Source organism: Anopheles merus, chromosome 2R (genome assembly GCF_017562075.2).
Source record: "Anopheles merus strain MAF chromosome 2R, AmerM5.1, whole genome shotgun sequence".
In the NCBI taxonomy this organism is placed as follows: Eukaryota; Metazoa; Arthropoda; class Insecta; order Diptera; family Culicidae; genus Anopheles; species Anopheles merus.
Genome location: NC_054082.1, coordinates 721524 through 749053, shown reverse-complemented (window position 1 = coordinate 749053; position 27530 = coordinate 721524). Strand labels below are relative to the sequence as shown.

The 27530-nt window shown below is 46.7% G+C and overlaps 3 protein-coding genes across 11 annotated transcripts; 1 reads left to right on the top strand and 2 right to left on the bottom strand.

Moving 5' to 3' along the window:
• Positions 1–1527: 1527 nt before the first annotated feature.
• Positions 1528–5758, top strand: LOC121603724 (sarcoplasmic calcium-binding protein). 2 transcript variants are annotated; one of them, XM_041932870.1, is made up of 6 exons: positions 1528–2059; positions 3288–3470; positions 4506–4532; positions 4608–4775; positions 4869–5009; positions 5093–5758. In XM_041932870.1, exons 1-6 carry the CDS (start codon positions 1925–1927, stop codon positions 5321–5323), a joined length of 885 nt encoding a protein of 294 aa, XP_041788804.1. In that variant the 5' UTR covers positions 1528–1924; the 3' UTR covers positions 5324–5758. The 2 variants fall into 2 exon arrangements, with proteins under 2 accessions (XP_041788804.1, XP_041788805.1); XM_041932871.1 differs by lacking the exon at positions 4506–4532 and having other exon boundaries at positions 1533–2059.
• Positions 5759–6678: 920 nt separating this feature from the next.
• Positions 6679–27247, bottom strand: LOC121603718 (calcitonin gene-related peptide type 1 receptor). 8 transcript variants are annotated; one of them, XR_006006704.1, is made up of 12 exons: positions 26461–27242; positions 22925–23107; positions 21191–21323; positions 20911–21001; positions 19787–19878; positions 17904–18030; positions 15297–15398; positions 13198–13378; positions 11673–13097; positions 7795–8049; positions 6904–7718; positions 6679–6829 (listed from the first exon to the last, which is right to left on the bottom strand). XR_006006704.1 is itself a non-coding variant. In XM_041932862.1 (10 exons), the coding sequence occupies exons 1-10, from the start codon at positions 26510–26512 to the stop codon at positions 12831–12833; spliced, it is 1347 nt and encodes a 448-aa protein (XP_041788796.1). In that variant the 5' UTR covers positions 26513–27240; the 3' UTR covers positions 12732–12830. The 8 variants fall into 8 exon arrangements, 1 of the variants encoding a protein (XP_041788796.1); XR_006006705.1 differs by lacking the exons at positions 6679–6829; positions 6904–7718; positions 7795–8049 and adding exons at positions 10188–10468; positions 23174–23307 and having other exon boundaries at positions 10548–13097; positions 26461–27243; XR_006006706.1 differs by lacking the exons at positions 6679–6829; positions 6904–7718; positions 7795–8049 and adding exons at positions 10188–10468; positions 23180–23307 and having other exon boundaries at positions 10548–13097; positions 26461–27243.
• LOC121603730 (integumentary mucin A.1-like) lies at positions 8233–8732 on the bottom strand. The gene is made up of 2 exons (XM_041932878.1): positions 8642–8732; positions 8233–8557 (listed from the first exon to the last, which is right to left on the bottom strand). Exons 1-2 carry the CDS (start codon positions 8690–8692, stop codon positions 8321–8323), a joined length of 288 nt encoding a protein of 95 aa, XP_041788812.1. The 5' UTR covers positions 8693–8732; the 3' UTR covers positions 8233–8320.
• Positions 27248–27530: the final 283 nt, after the last annotated feature.

The window sequence follows — 27530 nt, the reverse complement described above, 5'->3', positions numbered from 1 at the left end:
GGAATAAGGACATTCCTGGGTCATGGTTTTTTTTATATGCGCACATGATGAAGCAACACAGTTGAATGAAGTTAGTTTAATTGTTTCTATCAGCATTTAGCACTCCTCCCATGGCTGCTTGGTACACAAATAGTCTTGCAGAAGATGGGGCACGGGTCAATAATAAGCCGTGACAGTGAGCCCTGTGGAAGGAAGACTCGGACCCATATGTCATGACATTTAATAGTATGATATAGTAGTCAAACATCTTCTTCTTTGCCTTAACAACCGTTGTCGACCAAGGCCTGCCTGTGCCACACCGGGGCTTGGTTTTTAGTGACTTTTTGATAACCCATAGCAGGTAAATAGGCAGTCATACTGGAACTTAAACCCATGATAAGCATGTTGTTAAGTCGAACAAGTTGACGACTGCACCACGAGTCCAGCCGATAGTCAAACATACTGAAAAAGAAAGTGGACCACGATTGCTAATGTAATGGAAACACTAACATTTGTAAATAAGTCAAAACTATGGAAGGGCTATAAACCGGGATAACAATTGGATGGAAACCTATACCAAGATATCAACAAGGTCATAATATCAGTAAAAAGACATCACAAGAGAGTAGGATTGCTTATCTACATGTTTGCATGAAAACAGTTCAATGTGCCCTGCAGTCAGTATACACGTCTTAGGTTATGTTGCGAAACCCTGCAACCGGGCCAAATTAACTAGTATTATCAAATCCAACTCCAATTCTAATTCAAATTCAAATACACTAACGGGAAAAGAGAAACGCTTTTCACCACTCAACGAGCTTGATGACGTCACATTAATTCACCTCAAATGCTTCAGCTTTCGGCTGAGGAAACATTTTCGAACTTTTCACATTTTGAAACATTTCAAACTTTGTTGAAACTTTTCAACCCCGACCGTTGGGAATGGCGCATTTTTCCGCTGATGACATGTGCGTTTCAAATAATTAAATCTAACTTCAGTTTTCAGAAAAGAAAATAGAAAGGAATTATCTAAACAACTTGTCTTGATTGGTAAGACCGATACTTTTTATACTTTTTTATTTATTTATTCGTTTGTCTTCTCCGCGGTAAATGTAGCCAGCATAATTTTTATCTCTCTTTTCAGCTTTATTTTCAGTGCCATTTTCTTTACTGAACTGTAATCGAGGCTTAATGCACGGTTTTGAACCATGTTTTTGTTAATCCGTCCATTCTGCCTCATCCTTGTAGTGGTGCGATGGTTTCTCCTTTTTCTCCCTTTTACACGCGCATTCGCCCTTTCCAGAACCAAAACGCTTCGAAACGGAAAGAGGTGCGTGCGTGCGAGCACAAACCCATCATCTCGATGAAACACACACACACACCGCAACCAAGAAGCCGGGTTGAAAGAATGCATATGTGTGCGTGTGTTGGTTGTGCGGGTACTGTGGCCAAAAAACAGGCCCGTTCGTACGGTGGACGGTGGACCAAAAATACCAAAACATCCATGCATCAGAGCGAGATGCCTGCCACGCAGCGAGCCAGTTTAGGGGTTGCCTCACAACCACCCAGCCTGCTTCGACCGTACGAGTGACAGAGACCGAGGGCAGCAGCAGCAGCAGCAGTAGGTCGAACGGTGTGAGATACGGAAAAAATTCAAATTCGTCGTCATTTCCAGTTGCTGGCTGCTAGCGATCGGCGTGGCGAACAAGTCTATCAAGTGAATTAAGCGAACCCACTTCTGCTCTGTTGTTGTTCGGTGCGAAAGTTTACCAAAAACACCGCCATTACATTACAAGCGAAACCGACTGAAGATAATTTCGGCACATTGGTGGTGATAGCTGGAAAACGTGTTGCACAGTGAAAGGTCGAGGAGCAAGCACCCTTGGTGTGTTCGGTTCAGTGGTTGATTTCGTGTGAAGCAAGAGAGGAAAGAAGTGAATAAAAAATGTCTTTTGCACTGTTGCGAAGCCACGGTCGTCCGGCGTTGGCAGTGATCGAGCGGCAAGTTCGGGCACTGTCTTCCACCCTGGCCATTACCGACATTTCGGCACCAACATCATCATCGTCAGCAGCGGTGAAGGTACGTATCGTCTTTGAAAATGTGCTTTCCAATACCAAAAGACGCATAGAAAAAGGCACTATTAGATAAATGGGCTGCATCAGTCGTGCCTTCAAAAGATCATAAGAGAATCGCCGACGAAAGCATATAAGAAAGAATGAAAGTGGCAGAATTAGAACGCAATTGATAATTGTAACCTAATTTTCCCACTTGCTCCACCAAAAACAAAGCAAGCATAAACTACTCACCCCACAAAAACATTCAATAAATGTGCCGACATGCGCACAGAAGACTTCTTCAGCTCAACTCCACTTCCCGTGTTAGTTAAAGCGCACTTTCAACGCACCATTGCACTGCCGGAACAGTGGAGGACAAAAGGGCCCCAGGGTCGAATAAAATAAAAAAATATATATTGGAAAACATCACCACACAAGCCTCACAAACCCCGACCCTCCGTTGGCCGAGAGGAGAGTGCTTATGCACTATTATGTCATACAGCATTTTCGGCTGGAGCAGACATATGTGGTGTGTGTGGGTTATGTTGCTTAGCCCCTAACAAGCAGCATTATTTATTACACCCGGTCTGCCAACGAAAAAGTAGAGTCAATGTGCCCCTTCCATGCGATGCATAAGCATAAGACTCCCATGTTTGTTGGCTCTCCCTTTGTGGTGTCGCCCGTTTCGATATGATTCGATAATGAAGTAGAAAGCCCCGTCTGAGGAGTATCAAGCGTCACATGATGAGATGGCCGGATAGGTTTCCCTTTTAATCAAGCATCGAAATCTTTGGCCCGAAGTGAGTGTGATAAGCACGTGTGATTCTTATCCGGCCCGACACCCAACACCGAGTGCTCTAATTTTGAGCCCTCGGTTGCTGGTTTCTGTTGGGTTGTCCTACTTTATGCGCATTATAATGCTCCCGGTGGCGACACGGCGCGCAGTGCACGATGTTGACAATGGCTGATAATGATTTATTTGTGTTAGCATCATGCTGACTGCCAGCCACACCGGCCAGCCCTGTTATGCTATCCCTCACGTCGTCTTCGTCGTCGTCGTCGCCTCTGTTTTCAGTAATAGGTAGCGGTTTTAATTATGATTGCTACACACAGAAACATCCATTATTGTCGTTCACACTGGGATCAGCTGAAGAATTGAATTTCAATTACCTCCAACTTCCCTTTTCTGTCCCGTTCTCTACTGTTCGACCCTGTTCGACAGGTTAGTAATTCTCCCATTTTGTACCTTTCAGCCGAAAACCGGTGAAAACAACCGAAACTACCTGAAGCACAGTAAGCCGTCCTTCGTCTCTACATCGGTCCGCAAGTATTCGAAGAAAACGGCCGCCCCAGAACGGGCCTACAACAGTGACTCGGACTCGGACTCGGATGATGAGCGTGATAATACTCCGCGCCAGCGTCAGCGCAAGGAACGGGTACGTAAATGGTGCACCGCATCGATCGTGTTAGGTGGCACGGCTGATCCTCAAGGTCTGTGCACTTCAAATGTAAACGGGATGTTAAGATCACCCCCTCGGGGTCGATGCCGAACTCAAAAACAGCGCCCCTCTCTGTACCTCCTGTAGAGCGATCTATCGAAAAAGAAACAAAAAAAAACACACAGAACGCGATTCGGAGGCTGCCACAAGGTCATGTTTTGAGGCATGTAACAAAAACCCAGTTTTTTGGTGGTGGATGCCCGTTACTTAACATTTTCGGTTCTAAGGCTTCGAACGAGATTTGAATGTAACTTCAAGGTGGTGTCCCACAAGCAAAGTGGTGTGCTGCTCCCCCAGTCAAACTGGTTTGAAATAATGTTCTCTGTGGGTGGAGGAAGCCAACATCACAGCCAGCAGCGCGCTCATGAGACAATATGATTGCCGGATTTTGTGGCGTGGTTGGTTTGGATGCGTTATCAAGCACTTCTAACTAGAAATAAACGCTTTCTGTGTCGCACAAAAGCACACACACCAACAAGGTTGATCGCAACCGCGAAGAATAGGGGAGTGCGTTTTTTGTTTTTGTACGACAATCAACCGCTCCACGAAAAAGTGTGGTGCGGTTTGTGTGTACAGATGTTGCCAATATACAGCAACGCGGCCGCGGCAGCAGCACCATGGAAAGGCGTTGAAGGAAGTGGGAGATTCTTTTTTTTTTATTATTATTCCCGTTCTTTTCTCTCGTTCCACACGAACACTAATACACGCGCAACGTGCTCCAACGCGCGACAGCACGATCACTTGCGAACCCAAAATCGCTTTGCCGATCGTTGACCGTCTGCTGGAGACGGATTTTGGCCGACATGATGGACGTTTATGGACTCATGAATATCTGTTTTGCAAAATGAGAGTTGTCTCCATGTGAAGAATACCACCGCCGATAAAGGAGATCGTTTTCAATATGATCACTCAACTCCATCGATCGAAAAGCAACGAGTTTACTAACCACTTTCTTTCCCATAATTTGTGCAGGTCTTTCACTATCCCGTAAGGAACATGGTATATACTAACACATCACCTTTGGCTCTCAAGTCTTCAACTCGCCTAAACCCGATCTCTCTTGATCTCTTTTAGGGCAACTCCGAGTTCTGGCGACGCAAGATGCGCACCCTGCACGGTGTGCTGGACGTCAACAAGGACGGTGTCATCTCGTACGACGATTTTATGCTGCTGACGGAAAAGTTTGCCTCCCTGGGCCATCTCGATGCGAAGGCAAAGAACGAGTTCCGCGACATTATGAGAGTGCGTATACAAGTGTAACCTTTTCCGTTTTGTGTGGTGACGACCATTATTATAATCCGTCGATTCATGTGTGTTTGCTGGTTTGTTTTGTAGACCACCTGGGAGCAACAATGGGGTGAAATTACGCCCTACAATCTAGTCACGGTGGAACAGTACCTAACCGAGATGCACCATGTGGTGAATGATAAGGATCTCAAGAAGAAGGTGCATCGCTTTTTGCCCTACCTGTACAAGGTAAGCTGAATGCGGGATTGCAAAAACGACGACCATTCACAACGCTTTAACCTTCCTTTTTTCCTTTCTTATCGTCTTGTAAGGCCGTCGACAAAGATCGCTCGGGATCGATCTCGCTGAACGAGTTCAAACTGTTCTTCCGCTGTCTGGGGCTGACGGAAGAGAATGCAGCCGTTTCGTTTGCGGTGATCGACAAAAACGGCGACGGCCAAATCACGCTGGACGAGTTCGTTAAGCTGGGTAAAGACTTTTTCGTCAGCGAGAAGGAAACGCACGTTTCCCGGATGTTCTGGGGCCCGCTGGTCGATCACTGAGCACGAAGCGTGGTCCAACTTCCCGCTTTTCCAGGGCCTACTGTGCGCCCGATCGAACTTATAACGTAACCCCCGCTAGTGTGTAGAAGGTTTTTTTAGCGCGTAAGTGTACATGATAGCTATTAAGCTGATGAATTTGGTCGATTTTTCCTGTCCCCTGTTCCGCGGAGGCTGACAGCTCATCTTTCACTCGTCTTTGGCAAACACAAACACATTCACCCAAACAGTAGTCACACTGCCGCAAAGCTCCAGCGAGAGTGACAATACAATACAATACAATCATCCCGCTCCGGTGGCGGTGACTTTCCAAACCATCGTCGTCAGCCGTTCAGATTAGCTATCGTGCAAAAATGTTGTGAACACCTTTCAACAGAGAATGTAAGCATCATTTGTGATAGAGCAATAAAGCGTATTTTGAATACAACGAGAACAGAACGCCGATGGAAGTGTAAAATAATGGAGAAATAATCGCCCATTCGGTGGATAAATGTATTATAAAAGCGTTTCACTATGGCCTGCGTAGCACGAGTGACCGTTCAACGATGACTTTGGAAAGATTCACCGCTCTTGCTCTAATTCTAGCGACGGTTGGATTCAGTGCCTTACCGTGTCTGCTCGGTGAAGTACTGCAACACACGCACCTGGTAGTGGCGCTGACCGATAAATGCACAATACACGGCAAACAGATCTGTATCGTGTCGTCGTTGCCACGTATCACGATCGTAGTAGCCTTAGCAGTACTAATCATTTCGCGCTTTCTCTCTTTACAGTCTCACCCTGTATCGGCAACGAAACGTACGTATGCTGTGGTTTTGTGTGTGAGAAAACGTGCGACAACCCTGTGCCCATATGTCCCATGAGAGTCACCTGTCCGTGGCGTTGCTTCTGCCATGAAGGTTTGGTGCGCCACGAAAAGAGCTGCATCTTACCGTCCGAGTGTCCAACGCCATCACCATCCCTGCCGTAATGATGGATCGAAGATTCCGAATTTCGCAACTAGGTCGAATACTGAATATCGAATATGAAGCACGTTGTGTGTTTCTGGTATGCGAAGAATTTTATTGAAAATCAAGCATTTTACTGAGGTATGTAAAGAATCTTCCATTACCTCAAAACAAAATCCTCGCTAGACCTTTTTCCATATTTGCGTGCGTTTTTGTCGGTACTGTGTGCTTCGAATCATTGAGCAGTGCTGGCAGAACTGGCAGTACTGGCCGAACTGGCAGTACTGGACGAACGGGGAGTGCTGGACGAACTGGCAGTACTGGACGAACGGGGAGTGCTGGACGAACTGGCCGTGCTGGTTCGTCGTGTTGTACTAGTTGGACGGGTGGTAGTGCGACGTGTAGTGGTTGTTGGACGGGTGGTGGTAGTCCGACGGGTCGTCGTAGTTGGACGTGTGGTGGTAGTCCGACGTGTAGTGGTCGATCTTGTGGTTCTGGTAGTGGCTGTAACTTCTTCTGATGATTCCTCCGATGATGATGAAGGTCTACCTTCAGCAAAGTTCTGTAAGAGTTGCAAGCGTTTCAAGTCGTACAATCCTTACCAAGGTGTGCATCACAGCTAGACATTCTCCTTACCAGTGCTAGAAGCGCCATCACGATCAACACAAGTACTGCCAAGTTCTTCATTGTCAAGGGGCTTTAGATTGATTCCGTCCTCTCGGATACTCTGATAATCTCGGCGCCAGACTTTATATAGTCCCAAACTTTAATCTCGAATACATTTGAGTAAACACCTTTCTGCAACGATGACGCACCGGTCACAGACGATCTGTGACGATTTACGTCACAGTGAGACAAAGCAAACAGCCAAACGATTGGTGAAATTACAGACTTTTTGTTTATTGAAACATAACATGTGGCCTTCACTACCTGTACAGTGTGATAGGCACAGACAAATCGGATGTTGGGAGTTCTGCAAAACGTTTACTTTAATTGAGCAACTGGAATCGAACGGTTCTAGAAGCATCAAGTAGAAGGAGGGCATTTTGCATTTTGCAATCCAAGCTTAGATCAATATCGATTTACGCTGCTGGTGATGTGCTCGGCCGGCTAGTGCGTTTAGTGGTTTTACGCGTTGGAGTTGGTTTTGTTTTGGTAGCTTTGAGCGATTGGCGCTTTGTAGTCTTCGCCGGTACAGGTTCACCCGACACAGATTTCGCCATTGCAGCCTTGGCTGCTACTGGTTTTGCCGAAGTAGGCTTCGATGGTGTAGGTTTTGTCGGTAGTGTTGGTTTCGTGGATGGTGTAGGCTTAGTCGCTGTTGAAGGCTTGGTCGGTGTAGAAGGCTTTGTCGGTGTAGGCTTCGTCGGTGTCGGCTTCGTCTGTGTTGAAGGCTTCGTCGGTGTATTCTTCGTTGAAATAGGCTTTCCAGATTGCGCTTCAGCCATGTTCTAAAAATAGTCCGAAAGAATGATCCTTATTATCCATCATCCTCACACATAAATTGGAGAGTTGAATTGTCCTTACCAAAGCTAGAAGCACCGTAGCCAGAAACACAAACACTACCAAGTTCTTCATTTTGTCCGTTCGTTTGATCCGTCCACGCAATGAACGATCTCGTCCCGGTAAGGGAGTTATATAGTCCATCCGCCACGGTTTGCTAAACAGTTGAACAAACGTATCGGTGGGTTTTTGCAATCTTTTTGCAATTTCAGTACGCGCGGGTACATCGCCATGCAATGCTACAAGCCTGCTTCAATGTTCGGTCAACGGCAGCAAGCTCTGTTTGCGTAAAAAATAAATAAAAAGTTTACACAAGCTTGAGAAGTGACCTTCAAATAAATGCTTTAAAGGATTTAGTGATAAAATCCGTACATTAAGCCGATACTATGCTATATGCTCAATGATTAACGTATCCCAACCACGCGTCATAATGAGTCAAAACAAACAGTCGAGTCGAAGAACTATTTTGGGGCAGATTTTATTCTATTGAAACACCAATTTTCCGGTCTCTTTCTGTGCGATAAGCTCAAAGAACTCTGAAGGGAAGGAATTAGGGCTTGCGTGTTGGCGTCGGTGATGGTTTCGTTGGGACGACAGTAGGCGTTGCGCGCTTCGTAGTAGAGGTCATTGTCGGGCGGGTGGGCAGTGTTGGCTTTGTTGGCGTAGTAGGCTTCGTCGGTGTAGTAGGCTTTGTCGGTGTTGTTGGTGAAGTTTTCCTCGTAGTATCTGTAGCAGGTTGTTGTTTGGTGGATTGAGCTCCGAACCCAAATTGGGCTTCAGCCATATTCTGAAAACCATTGGAAACGATTCACGTTAGTATTAATATTCCGCTTTCCCGCACAGAATTCATGGGTGAGTTAGAAGCGCTTACCACAGCTAGAAGCATCACAACCATTAGCACAAGCACTACCAAGTTCTTCATATTTACAGGTTTATTTTGATCCGTCCGAGCAATGAACGGACTCACGCCGGTCATAGTGTTTTTATATAGTCCAAGCACCAAGGTTTTGCAAACAGTTGAACAAACAGATCGGTGAGTTTATTCACCCTTTTTTGCATAATATAATGACCAACACGCGTATCTACATCAAACAAAGCAAAGTAAATGAATAAAATATGTGGGATGTTGTTTGATCAAGCTACTGGGAACCTTCAAACGAATTTTGGAAAGGATTTGGACTCAGCTTCCGTAGGGTAAAAAGATGAAACAGTAACTATCTGTACTGCAATGTAATCAAATGTGGAATCTTACATCTTGGTTGATTGATCGATTAGCTGGGGATCCAGAACAGCTAGCTGTCAGATTATTAAATCCTAAAGGATATAATTTTCACTGTTGGCATTCTTCCTTATGGCAATGCCTTACAAAGCCATTATGTTATATCTTCAAAATATCTATTATAAATATAATCATACTGGGGCCGGTCTGGTGTTACAGTCGTGAACTTGTACGACTTAACAACATGCCCGTCATGGTTTCCAGCTCATATTAGACCGTGCCCTCATAAGTAGGACGGACTATCCTGTGATGGTAATAAATAAGTCAAAGAAAGCCTTGCCCTTCTAGTGGTACAGTGTGACCCTGACCAAAAACGGTTGTTGTACCAAAGAAGAAGAATATAAGCATACTACAATACTGAACTAAGCATGATTCACTTTTCGTCGTTGTATCTAGAAAGATCAAACTGTCGTATCGTATATCGTATCACGTATCGTTCAGTAATAACCAGGCATCTGTGTAGATAATAAAACAGATGTACAACTTCAGACGTGTTGTCACAATCGTCCCAGAAACTAGCTTCGAGCGGAATTCGTAGAAGTTTACGAATAGCCAACATTGCACACAGATCCATAGGGTAGCAGAAAGGCATACAAATGATAGCGGGAAAGTATTCGTATTTTCTTGAACGGGTATTCCTGATTTAAGTGTTACTAAGGATGAATGATGGAAAAAAGCAAAGACATTCAGTTCTCATAGCTACATCAACATACAAGTCCATAGCTAAATACAAGTCCGCATAGCTACATTAGCACTTGACGGCTAACCCTTTGGTCCACTTTGGAGATATACATGTTTATTTTGAAATCCCTTCTTGTCATATAACTATGTCTTCCACGTATTCGGAATGAATGAACCCGAAATGGATGAAGCGTTATAATCGCTTATAATAGATCTACGCTCTAACTACTCCATGATGGTTCAAGTGTGTCTTTCTCAAAGGCTGGGACGATCAAACATTTTACATCTGGGTTTAACAAAGCATAATTTGAATTATAGTGAACGTTTGATGCTCTCCTGCAATAGATCTTGTGCAACTGCTTGATTATGTGATCGTCGAGCGTTATATCTACTGCTGGGAAAATTGCCCGATATGTACTACTTTTTGCCAGCAAACGATAGAAACTCTCGAGAAGGGTTGGTATTTAATCCATTTTATTCAATCGTCTTGATTCCATTGCAATTGGTAGAATATATATCTCCATGTTCTCAAAAGGGAAGAGCTATTGTAGTGTCGATTTGGGCAGCATTTTAACCGAGGGCCGGTTTCGAGGTGACTGGGGCAGCGCTCGGGCGACCGGTTTTGGTCGGTCTCGTGCGGCGGGTGCGCTTCGGCCACACACGGGTCGGCTTGCGCGTCCTGGGAGTGCGGCTAGCTGGCGAGCGGGAACTGCCGGGGCGCTGTGCGTCAACAACGCTCTGAAAGGTGTGGGAGAGAAAAACAAAGATGTTAGGAACACACTCCACCTGCAAACGGAAATGCACCGAAATGTCTTACCAGGATAAGCATAATGCCCAGGAAGATGTAGAAAATGTAAGTCAGTTTCATGGTGATTGTTTTCTTGGAAGCCTTTCGACTGAACTGAATATGGTTGGCATGTTTTGGGGCCGTTATATACGATTTTGGCAATACTGAAACGCAACAGATTTCATTCACATGCCCTTGGGCGTCGACGAACCGCAAATATTAGGGGAAATGGCCGGGTGCTTTAAAACACATGTGCAAGTGCCAGCTTCTCCAGCTTAGTCACTTATACAAACTTCTTCAACTGGAGCAGATGAACAGAAGTGAATGATACCTAACAAACCACCCTTCTAAGCATACCTACTGACTGATGCAGTTGAACGCATCACTGCTTTAGTATCGACAACACACTAAAACATAACTATTCGAAGCATTATTCCCTGCAGTGCAATTCCACCCACATTAATGCAAAAACTCCACGTCATCTAGCATTTTCGTACAATCCGTGTAGTGTATGCAGTGGCCGCTCTCGTTCCGCACATGCCCCCGTGTGCAAACACATCCGCTGTGTCGCACATATGGGCAAATCTGGCCATACGTGCCGCAAGATTTGCCACACGGCCTATCGAACAGGGCAAATGTTTCGTTGTTGGCACAAATGTTGGCACCACTCGCTGCTGGCAGTTGCTTATCGGCCGCGTACAACCACGGATACCACCGTGCCAGAACGTTCCAGCGGTGTCGTTGGTCTCTCATCCAGCGTGCTGTAAAGTGCAGGTTCGAGAGCAGCAACGACGGTCTGGAGGATTCAATCAACAGTATTGCCACAATCGCTACGGCCACAGCCAAGTGTCCTCTGGTACGCTCCATTCTAAACTGATGGTCAGTTTGATCAGTTTGAAGCAGGCGCTTGAATCCAAGCAAAGAAGCCTCCGCAAACCATTCTAGCATCACCATCATCATCAGGGGTTTAGTTTGGTGTTGCGGTAGATGTAATTGAAATGATTTTCTCCCAAACTGTGTGATAATGCTATTTTAATGATCTCCTGTTTGATATACTGACAACTAAACTTAAGATTGAAGGTGTAAATCACTACAACAATAGAATATCAACGTAAATCATAAGCACCTTGTAGCTATCTGTTCAACTGTACTTACGTCACTCCCTGTTCGGCTGTTTGGTATAACGGTTGTCGCGTACAGTTTGTTATACGGAACAGCGCCCTCTACACGTCAACTGTCTGCACTTCGATCCACCCAGCATCCAGGCATGTCGACCTGATTACGGGCCGATGTCAAGGTTCTTCATATCAATTCAATCCCCCACCTGTTATCACTTGTAAGTTTTGGTTCGAAAGGTTGTGTACTGAATAAAGAAAAGACAAGTTAATCATTAAAAAGTCAACAAATGGCACCACATAACACCGCAACTGCCCACTGTACGCAATGCAATCAACTCCAGTGTTGCCGCTTTGCTTTGCATGGCCCGTACGAAACGTTTCTTATGAAAATTTAATCCTACAACCGATCGTCTCGAGCCACATACTCGTGTCTTCCATCCGTTTCCGTTTGCCATCCTAATGCAAACCCATACCTGTAGTCACGGCCGGGAATGGTACGTATGTCGATAGGTAATATTTTATTTTTGCTTGTACCTGCTGTTTGAAAATTGAACGAAATCGATTTACCTTTCTCCGTGGCCCGTGCGATCCGGTCCCCGCCGCACCGATAAGCGATTCCTGGAAAGTTCTCACGGTTTGCATTTGAACACCGTCAACGGCAACGAAAACGCCTTTTGCCGCTGCTGCTCAAGTAAAAATATTCTTTATTTCTCTCTTCGTTCACCCGATTCTGGTGCCGGATGTGCGCTACAGGATGCAGTCCTGAATGCGGCCAACGCTCCGCTTGCAGCTAGTATTGTTAAACATATTTTTAGTCACCCAAAATGTAGTGGATCCCGTGCCACCACCTTCTCGCTACACATTTGTGTTTGTGCTTCAGGAACATTACATTTTGTACACGCAGTCACATTATTATTTACCACAGAAACACCGAAATACGAACACCAACGGATTCATAGCAGCACATACATCATGTGAGTTGAACCCCCAAAATCTCGCCATCGCGAAGGACACCTACGGCGATTTCATTGACCGCAGCCAATGGATCCTCTGGCGCTGGGGTTTTCCTTTTCCACCGACAACAACGACACCACAGCAACAGACACACGGCTCATACGGCACACTGGGCCAGCTCGCGGGGAGTCGCTTCGCGCGGGCTTATGCTCGTCGGTGTGGAGCGACGCACGTTCAGTAGTCATACGACCACGTCGCGGCTTTGCGTGGCCGGCTGCCCACCGTTGCTCTCGAGAAACGGGTGCGTCACGAGGTCGGGGAAAAATCGGCTCAGGTAGCACTGCACCGCAAAGATGACGTCGTGGTTTGCGAAGCAGAACAGGCACGAAACGCACAAACCTTGCAGGCTGATCAGCAGGGCGGCCCCGATCTGATAGTACCGTTCCAGCGAGCAGCCCTTCTCCGGCCGAAACGGCAGCAGGATGTGCTGCAGACCAAACAGGGGAATCTGTAAAGGGCAGCGGGAAAAAGGAGTCGACGTTCGCGCCCCCGGTGTTAGGAAATTGGCAATAATTGAGCAGGTCCCGCAGTGGGAAGAGAATACGCACGAGAATCAAGGTGGCACGCGTCGCTTTCCGCAGTCCGAGCGGTGCTGGATGGGGCGAGGTGGAGCTTAGCTTCGTCAGCAACACTCGGACGACGTTGATAAGAAACACCAGTGAGGCCACTAGCGAAAAGCACACCGGAATCGTCAGCAGCCACATGGCATGGCTTTCGTTCATCCAGCAGCTGGGAAAGGTGTAAAGGTCATCATCAGATTGGACGACAGATTGGCAATAGAAATCGTTGCCTAATCGAAAAGCCTAATCAGCGGAAGTATCTTAACTGCTTCTATCAAGTACGGTATGACTAAAACAAGCTCCTAAAATCACCGCAAAAACCAATCATCCGCTCTTATTTTGCTCAGTTTGCGTCGCTCCTACCTTACGATGTTTCCGTTTCCCTGTCACGTACCGAATACCTTGAACACGGTGCAACGATCCTATTTTCCTCTTAACAATCTCATAAAGCCACATTTATTTCCTGCTTCGTCGACCATCAACACCCAATCAATTAGGATGCTACTGCTGCTCATAATCCATCATACAGGAGTGTAACTGCGGGGGGCGCCTCCCTTCTGGCGTTTTGGTGCCCGTAAAAACGTGCACAAGGCAGACGAAAACTTTACCTCACTCCATTCCGAGGCCAATGATAAAGAAGGGGGAGAAACAACCTTAACCCAAACAACTTCCCTCTTATCTCACACTCCTCTATCTATTGGGTCTTCTCATATAAACCAGCCACGTCAATATATCTAATTCCGAAGTATCGCAAACAATCTCGTAAAAAAAGAGTTCGCGCCAACACTCTGAAAATGTATCACTGTGTGTCGTAAAATACTTACTGCTCCGTATCGAGTGGCTGCGTGTTGCGGACGAGGGCGTACAGGCTCACCAGCACCATCGGCAATATCCAGCCGATCGTGACGAACCAACGCATTGCGACAATATCCTTGATGAAGACCTTTTTGCCGGCAGTCAACAGGACACAAAAAAAAAACGGAGAGAAACGCGTCCGTACGTATGTGATGTCGGCGACGACGGTGGAAAAGCGGAAAAATCAAACGAATGGAATTAAATCGAACAGAAAAGGGAAGCAAACGGCACCAACCCAATGGACGCTCTGGCGCTCGGGCGGCATGAATCAATCTCAGGCAACCAAAACCACATACCCCCCCCAGGACACAGCACACGGCACGATATGTTCACTCCCCGGCCTGACCAAAGTCAGCTTTTTGCTGAGGACGCACGAAGAACACGGAGCAGGACGGAGCGCACTGGGTGGCAATGGCAAGGACAGCTGTCGGGAAGACGATACCCCCGTTTCAGCGAAAGCAACAGGCTGCAAAGATAGCAGTGTCGTACACCCGAGTGTGTGTGTGTGTGTGCGTCTGTTGGTTGGTTGGTTTGGTGGTTTCGAAAGTCCTCCGGGGACTGTGCAGAACCGGTGTTGTTCTGATGGCCATCATCCGGCCTGGTGCCGGTGACCGGTTTCAGCAAACAACTTCGTCGTCGCTGTCGTGTCCTCATCGTGCGACATCCTAATCGAAGAGAAAATGTGCTCCAATGAGGAAATGACCTCATTCTTCGATAACCCCGATCATCCTTCGATCACCGGAACGACCGACGGGTCGATGCGATAGTTCACGTTAGAGTATGGCGCACTGAATTTGCGGCGGGAAGTTTTGAATGAAGTCACACACTGTATAAAGTTATCACCAGCCATCATACAACACACACAAACACATACCTAATTCGCAAAAAGGACACACGAGTCAATTGACGTGCGGCTTAATCGTTGGCAAAAGTTGACCAGACCACCAACCACCACAACCAAGCCCGGCGAAGGGAGTGAAATTAACTTTGTACCCGTTTTCAAGCGCCTTTCCATGCCTACTTATCTGTCTTACACACATCGATAGCTTGGTTGCAGCTTCTGCAGTGTGCTCAAACAGTGTGCTCGGCCAGTGTGCCAGTGTCAGGACACGGTTGCCCAGACAACACAAACCGATCGAATGTTCTTCGATAATCTCGAGCAGCCGGGAAGCACAATACCGATGACACTCACGCCGACCCCGGGAATCTCCTGGGTGTGCGCATATACTTACTATAACTAGCACAAGATGCAGGTGTAGTCCTTCGCAGAACATCCAGAAATAATTAACCAGCATCAGGTAGTGTAGCAGAATGTGCAGCCCGACGCACCAACCCTGCAAAGAAGATTGTTTGTAAGCACACGAATTTCCCGGAACAGTAACGCAAATTGAGGTTAATGGCTGAGGTGATGGATCGGAAAAGGCAGAGGAAAAAAACAAAGGGAGAGAGAGAGAGGGAGAGGTAGATCGGCAGGAGTAAGTGCCTGGAAATACGAGTAGAGTTAAACCCCCAACTCCCCCCCCCATCTATCTATGGGGAAATTAACCCACAACCGACCCAATGCGTCGTACGGTCAGTTTGTCCATCTTTTGGCTTTGCTCTAACTTTAACAATTATCTTCACCACACTTGAAAGTGCGGTAAAAGTGTGCCACAACGACCTCCAAAGTTTCTAACCCGCACAACATGTGGGTTTCGAGCACAAAGACGCAAACTATGCCGAAACTAATCACAACCAGCAGCAGCAGAAGACCTTCCAACCCACGCGCGCGTTCGTCTCTGTACGAAAACACCATAAAACATGCATCCTTCTCCCGGTGGTGTGCGAAGGATTTACCCTTGATACTGCACCAAAAATGCTACTGCTTTATGTTATTTCCTCTCTCAATTAACCAACAAATGTCCATCCGCTTTGCTGCCTACATCCTTGTTGGGGTTTATTCTGCCATTCTGTCCGGAAACCTCATGCAGGACTGCACACCAACTCATACGATACGTGCCGTATCAACGCAGTACGGCCACCACTTGGGCAAACACTAAAACTGCGCATCTGTTGCACAGAGAGTATAAGGTGTGAAATATGGTTCTTCCTTCTGCGCCCAGCAAGGTCAGCGTACGTTGTTGTTTTTGTTCTCCGCTACTCTGTAAGCTTTTCCACCAAAGAAGCACTAAAACGTGCCAAAACGTTGCCATCTTTAGCAGGGGAAATAACCAAGTGGACGGAACGTGTATAAACCCAAGGGTAGCATAAAAAAGTGACCAAATATCATCTGCCGAGTGTGTATCACAACTAACCAATTTAAGCTCTTCAACGTTTCCGGTTTTGCCCACTGAATCATGCTGATTGCTGCCTACGGACATAATCCGCATTAAACGAATGTATCTGACGCGTCATTGAATTTCCATGCTAAATGCTCGTTCTGTTATGATTTACAGCGAGATTGGTGTACATTACTTTTTCTGTGGCTTCCAATCAATGGTAACAGTATCGTGTTTGACGCGTTCCCATTCAATCGTTTGATCTCTCACTCCGAACGGGTCGAACGAATATTAACCTAATTACCGTGGACCCGCTGCTGATACATCACCAAACCGCATGGTATGGTTCACAGTTGCATCGATTTCAGGCATATTCCAATCAACGGCGCTCAGTTCAAAGGCTGCCTGCAATCGTTAATTACCATCATTCGGACACATCATTCGGTGAAGCCTACAATCAAACGCCAGCGAAATGTGCGCTCGGCTTCGGATCAGGTGCCACCACAGTTCAGTGGGCCACAAGCCCCCGCCTATGTCACGGCCGTCTCCGCGTCCTGTGCTAACCCATTTTCCCACATATATTTTCTTGCAACAAGGAAATTCCGCGATAGAGGCCAAATAACGCCATCACCGGTGATGCTGCTGCTACAAAACGGGCCTTGACTAAATGAATTTATTTCCCTTCCTAGAACACGGCGGCGTGTGGCGTAAAGGGCGCATTTTTTCGCACCCTAACTTTATGTTATTAAAACGCTTTTCCGGTCTAGCGGGCCAACCGACTCCAGGTCTCGCACGCCCAACGAAGCAGCTAGAGGCGAAAAAAAAACATAATACAAGTTTTAAATAAATAAGCAGCCCCGAACACCGTAGCACGTTCGTCCGTCCGTAGCGTGGCTTACCTTCTGTTTTCTAGTTCTGATTACGAGCACCGTTTCTCTATTGCGATCTTTAGTTTTCCCTTGTCCAAGGCGCACATCTTTGCATCATGTATTCCGCACAGGTTTGTTGTCACCAAGAAAGTTCCCTCGCTTTGTTGCTCTTTTGGCTTATGATAATGCTTCTTTCTTTCTCCATTGTGCCGTGGGACTTCTTGCTGCTTGGCCTCTCTCTGCACTTGCCAAGTCGGTGCCAGGGAACAACATTATGTTCCGAGGTGTACAATGGAATTCACCACCCCACCGCTAAATTGTTGGCATCTCTTGTCGCTTTTGTGTGTTTTACACGCCTGTTGCTCACGCAGAACGAACATTGGTACGAACGATTGCACCAGGAATTTCCATACCAGCAGCACCGGGAAGCACCCTTTTGCACACCTTTTCTTCGGGGGGGGGAGAGGGTTTCTGTGAGGTTTCTTCTGCGTCTGCATTGTTCATGAATTAGCTTACAAACTGAACAAACCAACTAGTAACGACCGAAACGACAACGAGCGAACAACACACCATACATTACTCTCTGGCAAGGATCGAGCGTTAATATCCCCAACGGACCGGGGACCGACGACCCCGTGCAAATCACGCAAATTGGAAGACCCTTTTTCGGTACAACCCATTACCTTCCATCTTCCATCTGCCAACGGCTTACCGTATTTGCATTTAGGACATCCGGATCCTCCACGACAAACTTGTACCAGACGATCCAGAACAGGCAGCTTAGCGCCAAGGAGGTGAACAAATGGATGTGTATCCGTATGCGGGTGCATTTCAGCGTCCTGCCAAGAAAGGGAGAGAGAGAGAGAAACAGTTGAAAACTTCGTTAAGATAAACATTACACGAAATGTTCGATAAAAATACACCGAGAAGCAGAGCAGTGACCGATGGTTTGGATTTTCTCGCCCAGTCTGTCGTCCATTTGTCGACTAAAGTTTTTCAATTTGCCTTCCCTTTGCTTTCCCAGCAGAACCAGCTTCTTCGAGATGAATGTTTAACAATGTGAAGGGCACATAATGCTTGCCACCTTCTTGACCTCCACGGAGTCTCTCTTCCTCGGCGCCCTTGTGTTGCATTGGTTGCACGAAATTTAACCGACACTCTGACACTGGCACGGGCGGCACGGCACGATCACTGTTGCGATGCTTAATTTTCTCAAGTGGCCATCACGCTGCTCCCCCAGAATGGCTCAAAAACAACAAATTACACTCCCTCCCTCGCCCCCCCCCCCCCCACTCTTCTCCTATCCCTCGCTGACATGGCGTCGCCAACGCGTTAACGAACAAGCCAGTGGAAACAGTCCACCACTCCACGCAACTGACCAGAGCAACACTTCAGAATAAAGATTGATTAAGAGTCCACAAGAACCTGACACTTTCTCCTGATTCACATCCCTCGTTCTGCGGCAATTCCACTGGGAGCACTTAAAACCACCCAGTCCGCAAACCAAACTCAACAGCAAAAAGTACCTGTAGTGTACCACTGCCCGTTAACAGCCAACAACCGCAACGCTCAAATTTCCGTCCGGTTAGAGATTTATCGTGCAAAAATACAAACTTTTTGAACACTCATTCACACTCAGCGCATTAAAGGCGGTTTAATAAGCAGGGGGAGGGGGCAGGGTGGTGGGGTTGGCCGAGAGATTCAGTTCCACTGGCGGGAGAATTCGAACATAGAAGGCAAACAAAAAAAAAACGTCCACTTCAAACCACCACATTCCGCGAAAATCCAGCATCATGGTCGTGGTACATCCGCTTTTCCAGAAGTGATGTAACCGAAGGAGGATTTAGCATCCGTTTTTCCATGTTTTTCCATGTTCCCGTTGTTGAAATGCGGAGAAAAATACTTTTGCACGTGTTTCATTCCATGTCGTTGAGCGTTTGGGGAGCGGGATAGCATTTCAACGGCGATCAATTATTCAACCGATGGTCAGCTAACTGACTTGACTGACTGACTGGAATGGCGGTTTTCGCATCGACTTTTGAAGCTTTCCATCTTATTGTAGGTCGGCGAATTTCGACCATTTCCACCATTGAGCCCTGAAAATAAAATCTGGCGCCATAAAGTGGGGCTCAAGAAAGAAAAAACATAACACACGGAAGCTTTCCCTTATGGCTGTCGGAGTCGCTTCACTCACCGTAAGTCAACTCGAATAGAAAAACTAGTTATCATCAATCATCTTCAAACGACCACGATTGAAGCAATTCACATTTTGTGTGTGTGTGGCATTTTGGCCGTATCTATCCATCGGCCAAAAAACAACGACTCCTCCCTCCCTCCCCTGTGCCAGAATAGCGCTGTGCGGGGATGCGCACGCGGGGAATGAAAGGAGGACAAGATATTTCGGACAAATGATGATCACATACTCTCGTCAGCGGTGACATAGATAGGGAGGAGAGGAGCATTAACTACATCACTAGACACGCTCTGCTTTGCTGGACATGTGGTTCTGTGTTCTTGTACTGGGAGTTGTTGGAAATTGTATCTTTAAAGCGAATTTTATATGCAGCGCGCTGGAGAAGCTGGTGGCAAACTTACCGAAAGCTGTGGAAAATACACAGTGATATAATTAGCGTTAAGAACGAAACCGTGTATCCACCGATGTAGATGTCGTTTACCAACCGACGAAGCTGGAAGGAAAATTGAATTCAAAACATTAATTCGTAAAGTTAAATGAGGGTAAACATGCCACATGCGCTCGCTGTACGATATACGCCCGCGGCACTTGTCCCTGGGAAATGGGCGGTCGCGCGCGTGTTAGGGATGAAGTTTAACAATATGACAAAATTAAATGCCAAAGCATCTCAACACACACACATACAAGAAAAGATGTTTTACCCAAGTCCTGCCAACAGTCCCCACAGTCCCGTCGTGTTTGGATTTGTTTGAAAGAAATGAGATGAAAAACACATTGCGAAAAGCTCAAATCAAGCGCATCAACATTCAAACGACGACGTAATCGGGCATAAATGTTATGGTGGTTCTTTTTTTGTACATTCTTATTAACCGCATCACATCAACGGGCGCGAGCAAATGGTGTGGATGATGTCGTCGCCAGGACGTGTTGATTGCTTACCAGAGCAGGCGGCGACTAGTCTCACAACAGCCAAAAATGACAACACAATCCCCCCCCCCCCCCCGCGACCCACCACGTCGCTATGAACGACAAAGCTCACCAAAGAGAGTCAAGCCAGTCAAACAAAGGAGTCGATGTATGCCCATCGTCTCGATCGACTAATCGACAGCTTGCTGTATCGCCGTCTTATGTTCCTTCCACGGTAGCCTAAACAACAATCAATTTATCGCCCGTTGAAGAAGCAAGCGAGATAAAACTAATGGCCAAAGCGCACAACGTCTCACATTGCTGGCGGTGTCGTCTGGCGAGTGTGTGTGTCCAGATCGAGACTCTGTACATCATTACTCATGTTGTCAAATTTACTTTATCGCCATATCGCGCGAACACTTCCTGTGGCTGGGACGGCATCAACAAGGCTGATGACATTTGATGAGGGACGCACAAGAATGATTGTTATTTAATTATCGTTTCATGTACGTACACCTTTCTCGGACGAGACTGAGGGGGAGTTATGGGTGAAATTTGAAAATAATACGCAAACTAATGAAGTAACAACCCCCTGTAGCCCACCGCCCCGGTACCGTACCTGCATATCTTCCGTGTCGATACAGTTGGTGTAGTTGGACCATTCCCGTCCGGAGTGTGGATGTACGAACCAGGACCCATTCTCATGACATCTGTGTGCGGCGTGCATGTGTAAAATAGAGGAAGAAAAACATGTAACACATTCCATTCCATGCCCCATTTGGGAGGGGTAAATACATAAGCTAATTTCCCTCGAGCAAAGCACCATCACCGCTCGAGGGAGTCGGAGCACTGGCCGGGAAGCTGGAAGAAGTTTCGGAGCCAGATCTCGTGCTACTTACGTGCGATAGGCGAGCCGCCGTGGATCAAAGCCTAGCACAAACTTTGGGCACCAGTTTTCCGCCACCGTCCCAGCCAGCGTCGGTTCCCAGCAGGACCATCCGTCGAACCGGCGCGGGCAAAACACCGTACTACCTGTAAAAACGGAAACGTCAAAACAAACCTACACTAAAGGGCTATCCCACTTGCAGGTTCACAGTTCCCGCACCACACGTCTAATGGACCACGGCAAAGACAGCTTCGCAATGGCACTAATGCCTGGATTCGAGCACTATCTAATGCATTTGGCATGTCTGCTTTACAACGTTACTACAGATGTGTCACTGAAGCTCTGAGTTCTTGAGCTTGGGCTTTACATTCTTATCACGTATCACAATATAAATAGCGCTGGAGTTTACTTCATCGCATAGACCTTCAATCCCCCCCGAATGTGTCAATGAATTTTGGGGAACAACGGATTACCCTCGTCTTCGGAGTTGCCGGATTCAGTTCAATCGAGTTTACACATTCCGGTTGAATTCACACCAAACACCGACCGACCGGCCGGCCGGCGGCACACATTGTGGGAATCATTTATTCCACCGACGCAGATTAATATTAATGGCGCTTGTTACTGCAGAATGAAGCCGGAAAGCTCCTGGCAAAACAAACCATACGAAGCCATTCACGAATTAAATCGTCCGTGTTAATGCTCCGGTCTGCAGCTCATAAACATTACTCTTTCCCGTCCAAATCCCAGCCATCTCGAACCAAACCAATGGGGCTTACATTATAATGCGACTCATCGTGCGGGCGAATTCGTTCATTCGGTGTAGTGCTTCCCCATTTGCACAAAACCATCGTTGAACAGGTGGAAAAGGCCGGCTTTTCCTATTGTGAGCAGTGGAGCTCTATTTCCTACAATTATGATTGATTTCAAACAAAACACTATACATTCCAGTTTACAGTCAAACTTAACAGGAGCTATTCATTTTCTTATTTATCCGCCTAACAAACACACCCGCGGCCCGAGATGTCATTCGAACGAAGTTTTACAACTTCCCTTCCAACAAAGTTAAAAGCGAATGACTCACAGTTTGCTCACCACGGACCACCAATTTGAAAGATTCATCGTTCAACTTCCCTTCCGAAGGAAGATCCGAGCGCCCGGAATGGATGGCCACAGCACAGCACCTGGAAACGGGAATCAATTTCGTTTCCCCTACAATCTTCGCCTGAGGTCGTCCTCTTCCGCAGTCAGTTCAGCGCCAATCGGTCGGGCTCCGATACCGAGCACGTTGAGCCTTTGACTTTTACGCTCGACTTTTCACCCCAACTTAACTTGAGCTGTAACTCAATTTCAGCTACACCACCTTGTTCCGTTTAAAACACGCCACTGTCAAACGCGATTAGCTTCCGATGGTGCAAGTCCGACCAGTCTTTCTTTTCCCACACGTTTAACTTTAGTGCCCGCAGACCGACACCTTCCGCAGCAGGCCGTGCCGTGACATCAGGTATATACGGAGCCTGGGAAGAAAACTCGTTCGAAAGTTTCAAGTTCACAGGCAAGGAAAACTCCCATCGAGATTAGCAGTTACTCGCTCTTACTTTTTTTTCTAAATAAGTGCTACTCTGCAGTAAATTTCGAGTCACCAACAGATGAGATTCGTCCTCCGAGGTCGCACCTTACCATAGGTAGGACGACAATGATTTAGTTAAGCTTCCGCCAGCCATCATCGGCGCCACAACAAACTTACCATCGGTGGTCCACGGTGGCTCGCTCGTGTTTGACCGCATGCAGGTGTAGTAGAGATGGCGCATCAAATCCTCCGGACTTTCGAACTCGAGCCTATCGAACTGTATCTGTCCATCCTGTCCGTCGCCTACTCTGCCTCCAGCGTCGATCATGCCCGTCTGACCGAAGTAGGCGCTCCCGTTCGCTGTAACAACAGTAGTGAAGAAGCTGCTTAGCACGTACGTACGTCCACACACTCACACGCACTCACACTCACACAGACACACGACGCGTGTAATGTGCGAAATTTGATCAATTCTGCCTTAATTTAATATGGCCATTGATGACCAGGATCGAATTTGATGCTATTTTCTCGATTTCGACCTTCGACTGTTGGATTTCAAACTGTTCATTGAAGAGGGGGGGGGGGAGGAGGGGGAGGGATGGAAAAAAACGAATTTGCTGTTGATTTATCTGGAAAAACTCGCAATCGTAACATATTATGCAAGTTGATTGATTGCAATAGTGTTACAGTTCGATACGAGTGCCATTTGAAATCCTTTACCCTCTCCTGTACAACACAATACGTAACTTTACAAACATAGTGTAACAAACAAAACCTCTGTTTCTGATCTATTCGATAATCAAATGCACCTGTTGTTGCTATCACTTTGTCTTTTCCCTATCTCTCCTATCAATACAGTGTAAATACATTCTCGCCCGAGTGGGTATTAAAATCAGAGAAAACAAAAAGCGAAATGCACATTGGAAAATTGGTTCAGGCTATCAATTACTACTTCACCCTTTTTTTTAATACGCTTCACCGAATGCGCGCACTAATTGGGTAATGCAATTTTTCCAATAATTCCCTCACTTTCACTCATTTTAAGCACTCCAGGTCAAATAAACACTTTTTACATTGAATTCATCCGTCGATGCGACATTTGCCAATGCATGGAGAAAAAAGAGGCATAAAAGGACCCAAGGATTGAACTGCTGATCGTAAGCTCACTCACTCACTCGCCATCTATTAAAACATCCATATTCTGAAAGGGAATTACCGCGCTTGAAATGGTGTCTTATCTGTTCGTAAACGAATTACTACCTCACAGCGGATGAAGATGTATAATCCCTGATCAGTGCAGCTACTCGCTTCTGTCATTTTTGCCAATGTGTATTTCCTTCGGCATGTGCCTTTTGCCTCCGGCCACGACACGACCGAAAGCCGTGGAACGAGCGTACGATGCAAAAAGCGCTAATTTCAAGCGAATTGAACTCGCGTTCAATGATTCATGTGTGGTGTAGTAAAAAAAGAACAGAAACTCTGATGTGAGTCTTTCGGTCGTTCGCTACTAATGGCTTATCAACCTTCTAAGCGCTGCTCCAGATCTTAGCAAGCTGTCTTCCTCTCTTTCTCTCTCTCTCACACACACACTCGCATATAATCCACCGGGGAGCTGTTTTGCTGGGAAATCACATTCCGATCGCCTTCTTTCCATCTCTCCACACACGACTATGCTGCTTCTTTACTTTGTAACGCTTTTTCCCCGTGCACACACACACCTCAATCGCACACAGTGCGCGGTGCCATATTTCACACCAAAAATTGTACACATTCCATGAATTCTTTTGCTTCAGTGCGCCGTGATTCCTTTTCGCCATACGCCATCATCATGATCATCATAAACATCTATCGTTCGAGAAAAAGGGCTGCGTGAACCTGCGTTACCAGCGATACGCGCAACAAGAAGAAGCGTGCCAGGTTGTTCTCTTTAAGAAGATTAAGGTATGGGTGATGTATGAATGAAAATATTCTGCACTGCTTCCCTCACAACTCTGGTTAAGAGGATTTGCCTTAATTGGAACCAGTTTGCTCTCTAGCGGCAAACTATTTATTGCAACACTGTTCTTGTTAATATTTAAAATTATCGCCAAGGAACTGATCGATTCGTGCTGACATCCGTGCTCGGTACGTACTTGTCGCAGCACTAAAAACCCACTCCAAATAGTTAGATGGTAGTTGGATACTCGTTAGCCGTCAACCCACTGACATTTTGCCCCTTTTATTAATATAATCCTAATTAGCCCTTGGGATAATCTTCCTTTTCCCATACACACTCCCCCCCTCTCTCTATCTGTCTCCCTCTTCCCTCTTCAATGCGTACCAAATGTTATTATCGTTCACGATCCATTAGTTATTTATTTTTGCCTGCAGTACCGGCGCACAGCATAGCAGTGGGATAGAATTCTCATTAGCGACAACAAATTCATTATCATTTTCTCCTTGTTTAATTACCTTAAAGCTAGGGAGTTTGATTTGTACACCACACTCCGGTAGATATCAACCGAAAGCCGATGCCGGTGCCGGTGCTGGCGGTTGTTCATCAAAACAGTGGCACTCTTTGGCCCTTGGATCTGCTATTTAGCAACAGGTACGCCCCAAGGACCAGCGCAAATACTACAGCCGCCCCCTCCATCGGCATCCTTCCGTCTTGTCGGAAATTGCAATTCGATACCGTCGCCTCCGGGTTCCGGTTGAGGCGTGTTGCTGTTGCCGTTGCTCTCTAAATCAACCTTCATTACTACATCGCTGCTGCTCACCTTCAACTTTAACATTTCTCACCTGTACAGTGTGTGCGGGGAACCTTTTCAATCTGTAAAGCCGGTGGGGGTCAAGTCAAAAGTGGGGAAAATCAACGGAGGATGTAATATGCTCATTGTGCGCGACTCATTGCACCATTATAATCAAGCGCTCGGGCATCCTTTACCTAGAACGTGCAACAAGAGGCGCGACACTTGAACAAATGCAATTAAAGCGAGATTAATTTCTTTTCCGCTTACAAAGGACGAATGAGGGATTAACAGGCGCGATAATGCTTATAATCTCTTGAATTTAGTCCTGCAAGCTGGCCGGAAAAGGTGCTTATTATTTTACCGAAATAATAGTCCTCTTGTGCTCTCTTGCTCGTTCTTTCCCTGTGGTTTGCTTCTGTCCTTTTCACGACGGACGAATAGATTCGTCGATAGCGCGTTCTTTGAACCAAACACAGCACAGCCACAATTACGCGGCCAAAACGCGGCTCGCAGATCGTGTTGGTTTCGTGTTGTTTATCTTTCCGGAAATTGATGGACATTCCATCAGCGCGGTTCAATTTATTGTGAAGAAAATGCCATTAGAAATACGAAACCGGTGAATGGTGGACACGGCTCGTGCGCTCGTGCGCTTTTGGCAACATTGTCAACATTATCGCGCCCCTCGCGCACCCCAATCTAGTAGCCCGTTTCCTTGTCCTACTAGCAACGCGCAAACCAACAACAACACATCGAATCCACAGAGTGGCCCGTATTTCACTAAGCAGCGTTTGCTCGGATCACTGTGGGGTTGTGCGGGCCCCAAACCAAATAAATAGCGTAAGCGAACTGCCATCAAAAGCCAACTTCATCCGAACTCATTAAGGTATGTTTGATGTTTGACAGCTTCGTCAAAAGTCAAATAACACCTTTGGAGTGATACATATTTCCAGTGTCGCCCCGGTCATTGTATATTCTAATATTTACCTTTCGCAAGATCAACGCGCACCAGCTCCGTCGCGTCCTCCCGGACCATCATCTTGGCCAAGCTCACGCGCCCGCGAAATCTCGGAAACACTTGCCGCAATTTCAATTACCCCGATGAGCAGCGCGCTGCAGATTAATGCTTGCACATTCAATTATCCACTTTCCTTCACTTGGCTTCACAGTAAAAGCTTTGCCGAATTATTTATTCAACAGCCAGTCAGTCTGGCTCACCTGCCGCCGGCCCAGCGGCTGGGACGATGCTCGAGTTGCGTCTCGAGGTTCGTTATTGCCATACACCTACAACATGCTCGATCGTAACTGTACACGCAATTTCACACCAGCTAATCACCAGCGGCCGCTGCCTTTCCACGACGTCTCTTGGAGCGTCCGTTGCCCGCTTCTTCGCAAGACAACTACCATCCGCCGCTTTCCTCCTCACTATCACTTCCCTTCGCTTAGCTTAATGTACCATTGCACTTCGTTATCAACAATTGTGGCCCCACCAACAGTTGACAAAACGGTTCAAAATTTAACCCAAACACACTATCATCGACGGCGGTGGGCGATTGGCTGGTTTGATGGTTCTCCGGCCCCTGAGATCCGTTTACATCCAGCAGTCCCAAGCAACTGACAGGATGAAACGCTGTGCTCAACGCTGTCGACGACGACCATGCTCCATCACGGGCGCTACCATAGCGACCGGGCCGGAGTGTAGCACTCTGGGATGTTCCCTGCAGTACCGACCATGGAGGTGCCTGGTGCTGGCTGTTGCTTCTAAGTTAAGAGCGCGAGAGAACGCGAGATGGTGGAGAAGAGCCTACTAAACGACGCCGGTGAGCACGGATGGGAATGAAAAGAGCATTTTTCATTGTTTCACTCATTCCGGTTGAGTACTCGCTCTCTCGCTTTACGCACCATTATTTTCCCGCCATTTATTTCGCCAGCGTGTTCAAATGTCGTTATTGAACCGGTTTGTCCCTGACCGTCTGTATGGTAGAATACTATAGAATCTTTGTCCACTACAGAGTCATCCCTTCTTGCATATCATCTAGTAAATTTCACATCCTCTT

What these genes read in the sequence shown, in the direction of transcription:
- LOC121603724 (XM_041932870.1), top strand. Translation starts at nt 1,925, where the DNA reads ATGTCTTTTGCACTGTTGCGAAGCCACGGTCGTCCGGCGTTGGCAGTG. An exon ending in AGCGTCAGCGCAAGGAACGG is followed by an intron (nt 3,471 to 4,505) that starts GTACGTAAATGG and finishes TAATTTGTGCAG; the next exon opens with GTCTTTCACTATCCCGTAAG. An exon ending in ACTATCCCGTAAGGAACATG is followed by an intron (nt 4,533 to 4,607) that starts GTATATACTAAC and finishes GATCTCTTTTAG; the next exon opens with GGCAACTCCGAGTTCTGGCG.
- LOC121603730 (XM_041932878.1), bottom strand. Translation starts at nt 8,692, where the DNA reads ATGAAGAACTTGGTAGTGCTTGTGCTAATGGTTGTGATGCTTCTAGCT. An exon ending in TTGTGATGCTTCTAGCTGTG is followed by an intron (nt 8,558 to 8,641) that starts GTAAGCGCTTCT and finishes AATGGTTTTCAG; the next exon opens with AATATGGCTGAAGCCCAATT.
- LOC121603718 (XM_041932862.1), bottom strand. Translation starts at nt 26,512, where the DNA reads ATGATGGTCCGGGAGGACGCGACGGAGCTGGTGCGCGTTGATCTTGCG. An exon ending in TGTATTTTCCACAGCTTTCG is followed by an intron (nt 18,031 to 19,786) that starts GTAAGTTTGCCA and finishes CTTTCTTGGCAG; the next exon opens with GACGCTGAAATGCACCCGCA. An exon ending in CAGCCACTCGATACGGAGCA is followed by an intron (nt 13,379 to 14,033) that starts GTAAGTATTTTA and finishes CACCTTTCCCAG; the next exon opens with CTGCTGGATGAACGAAAGCC.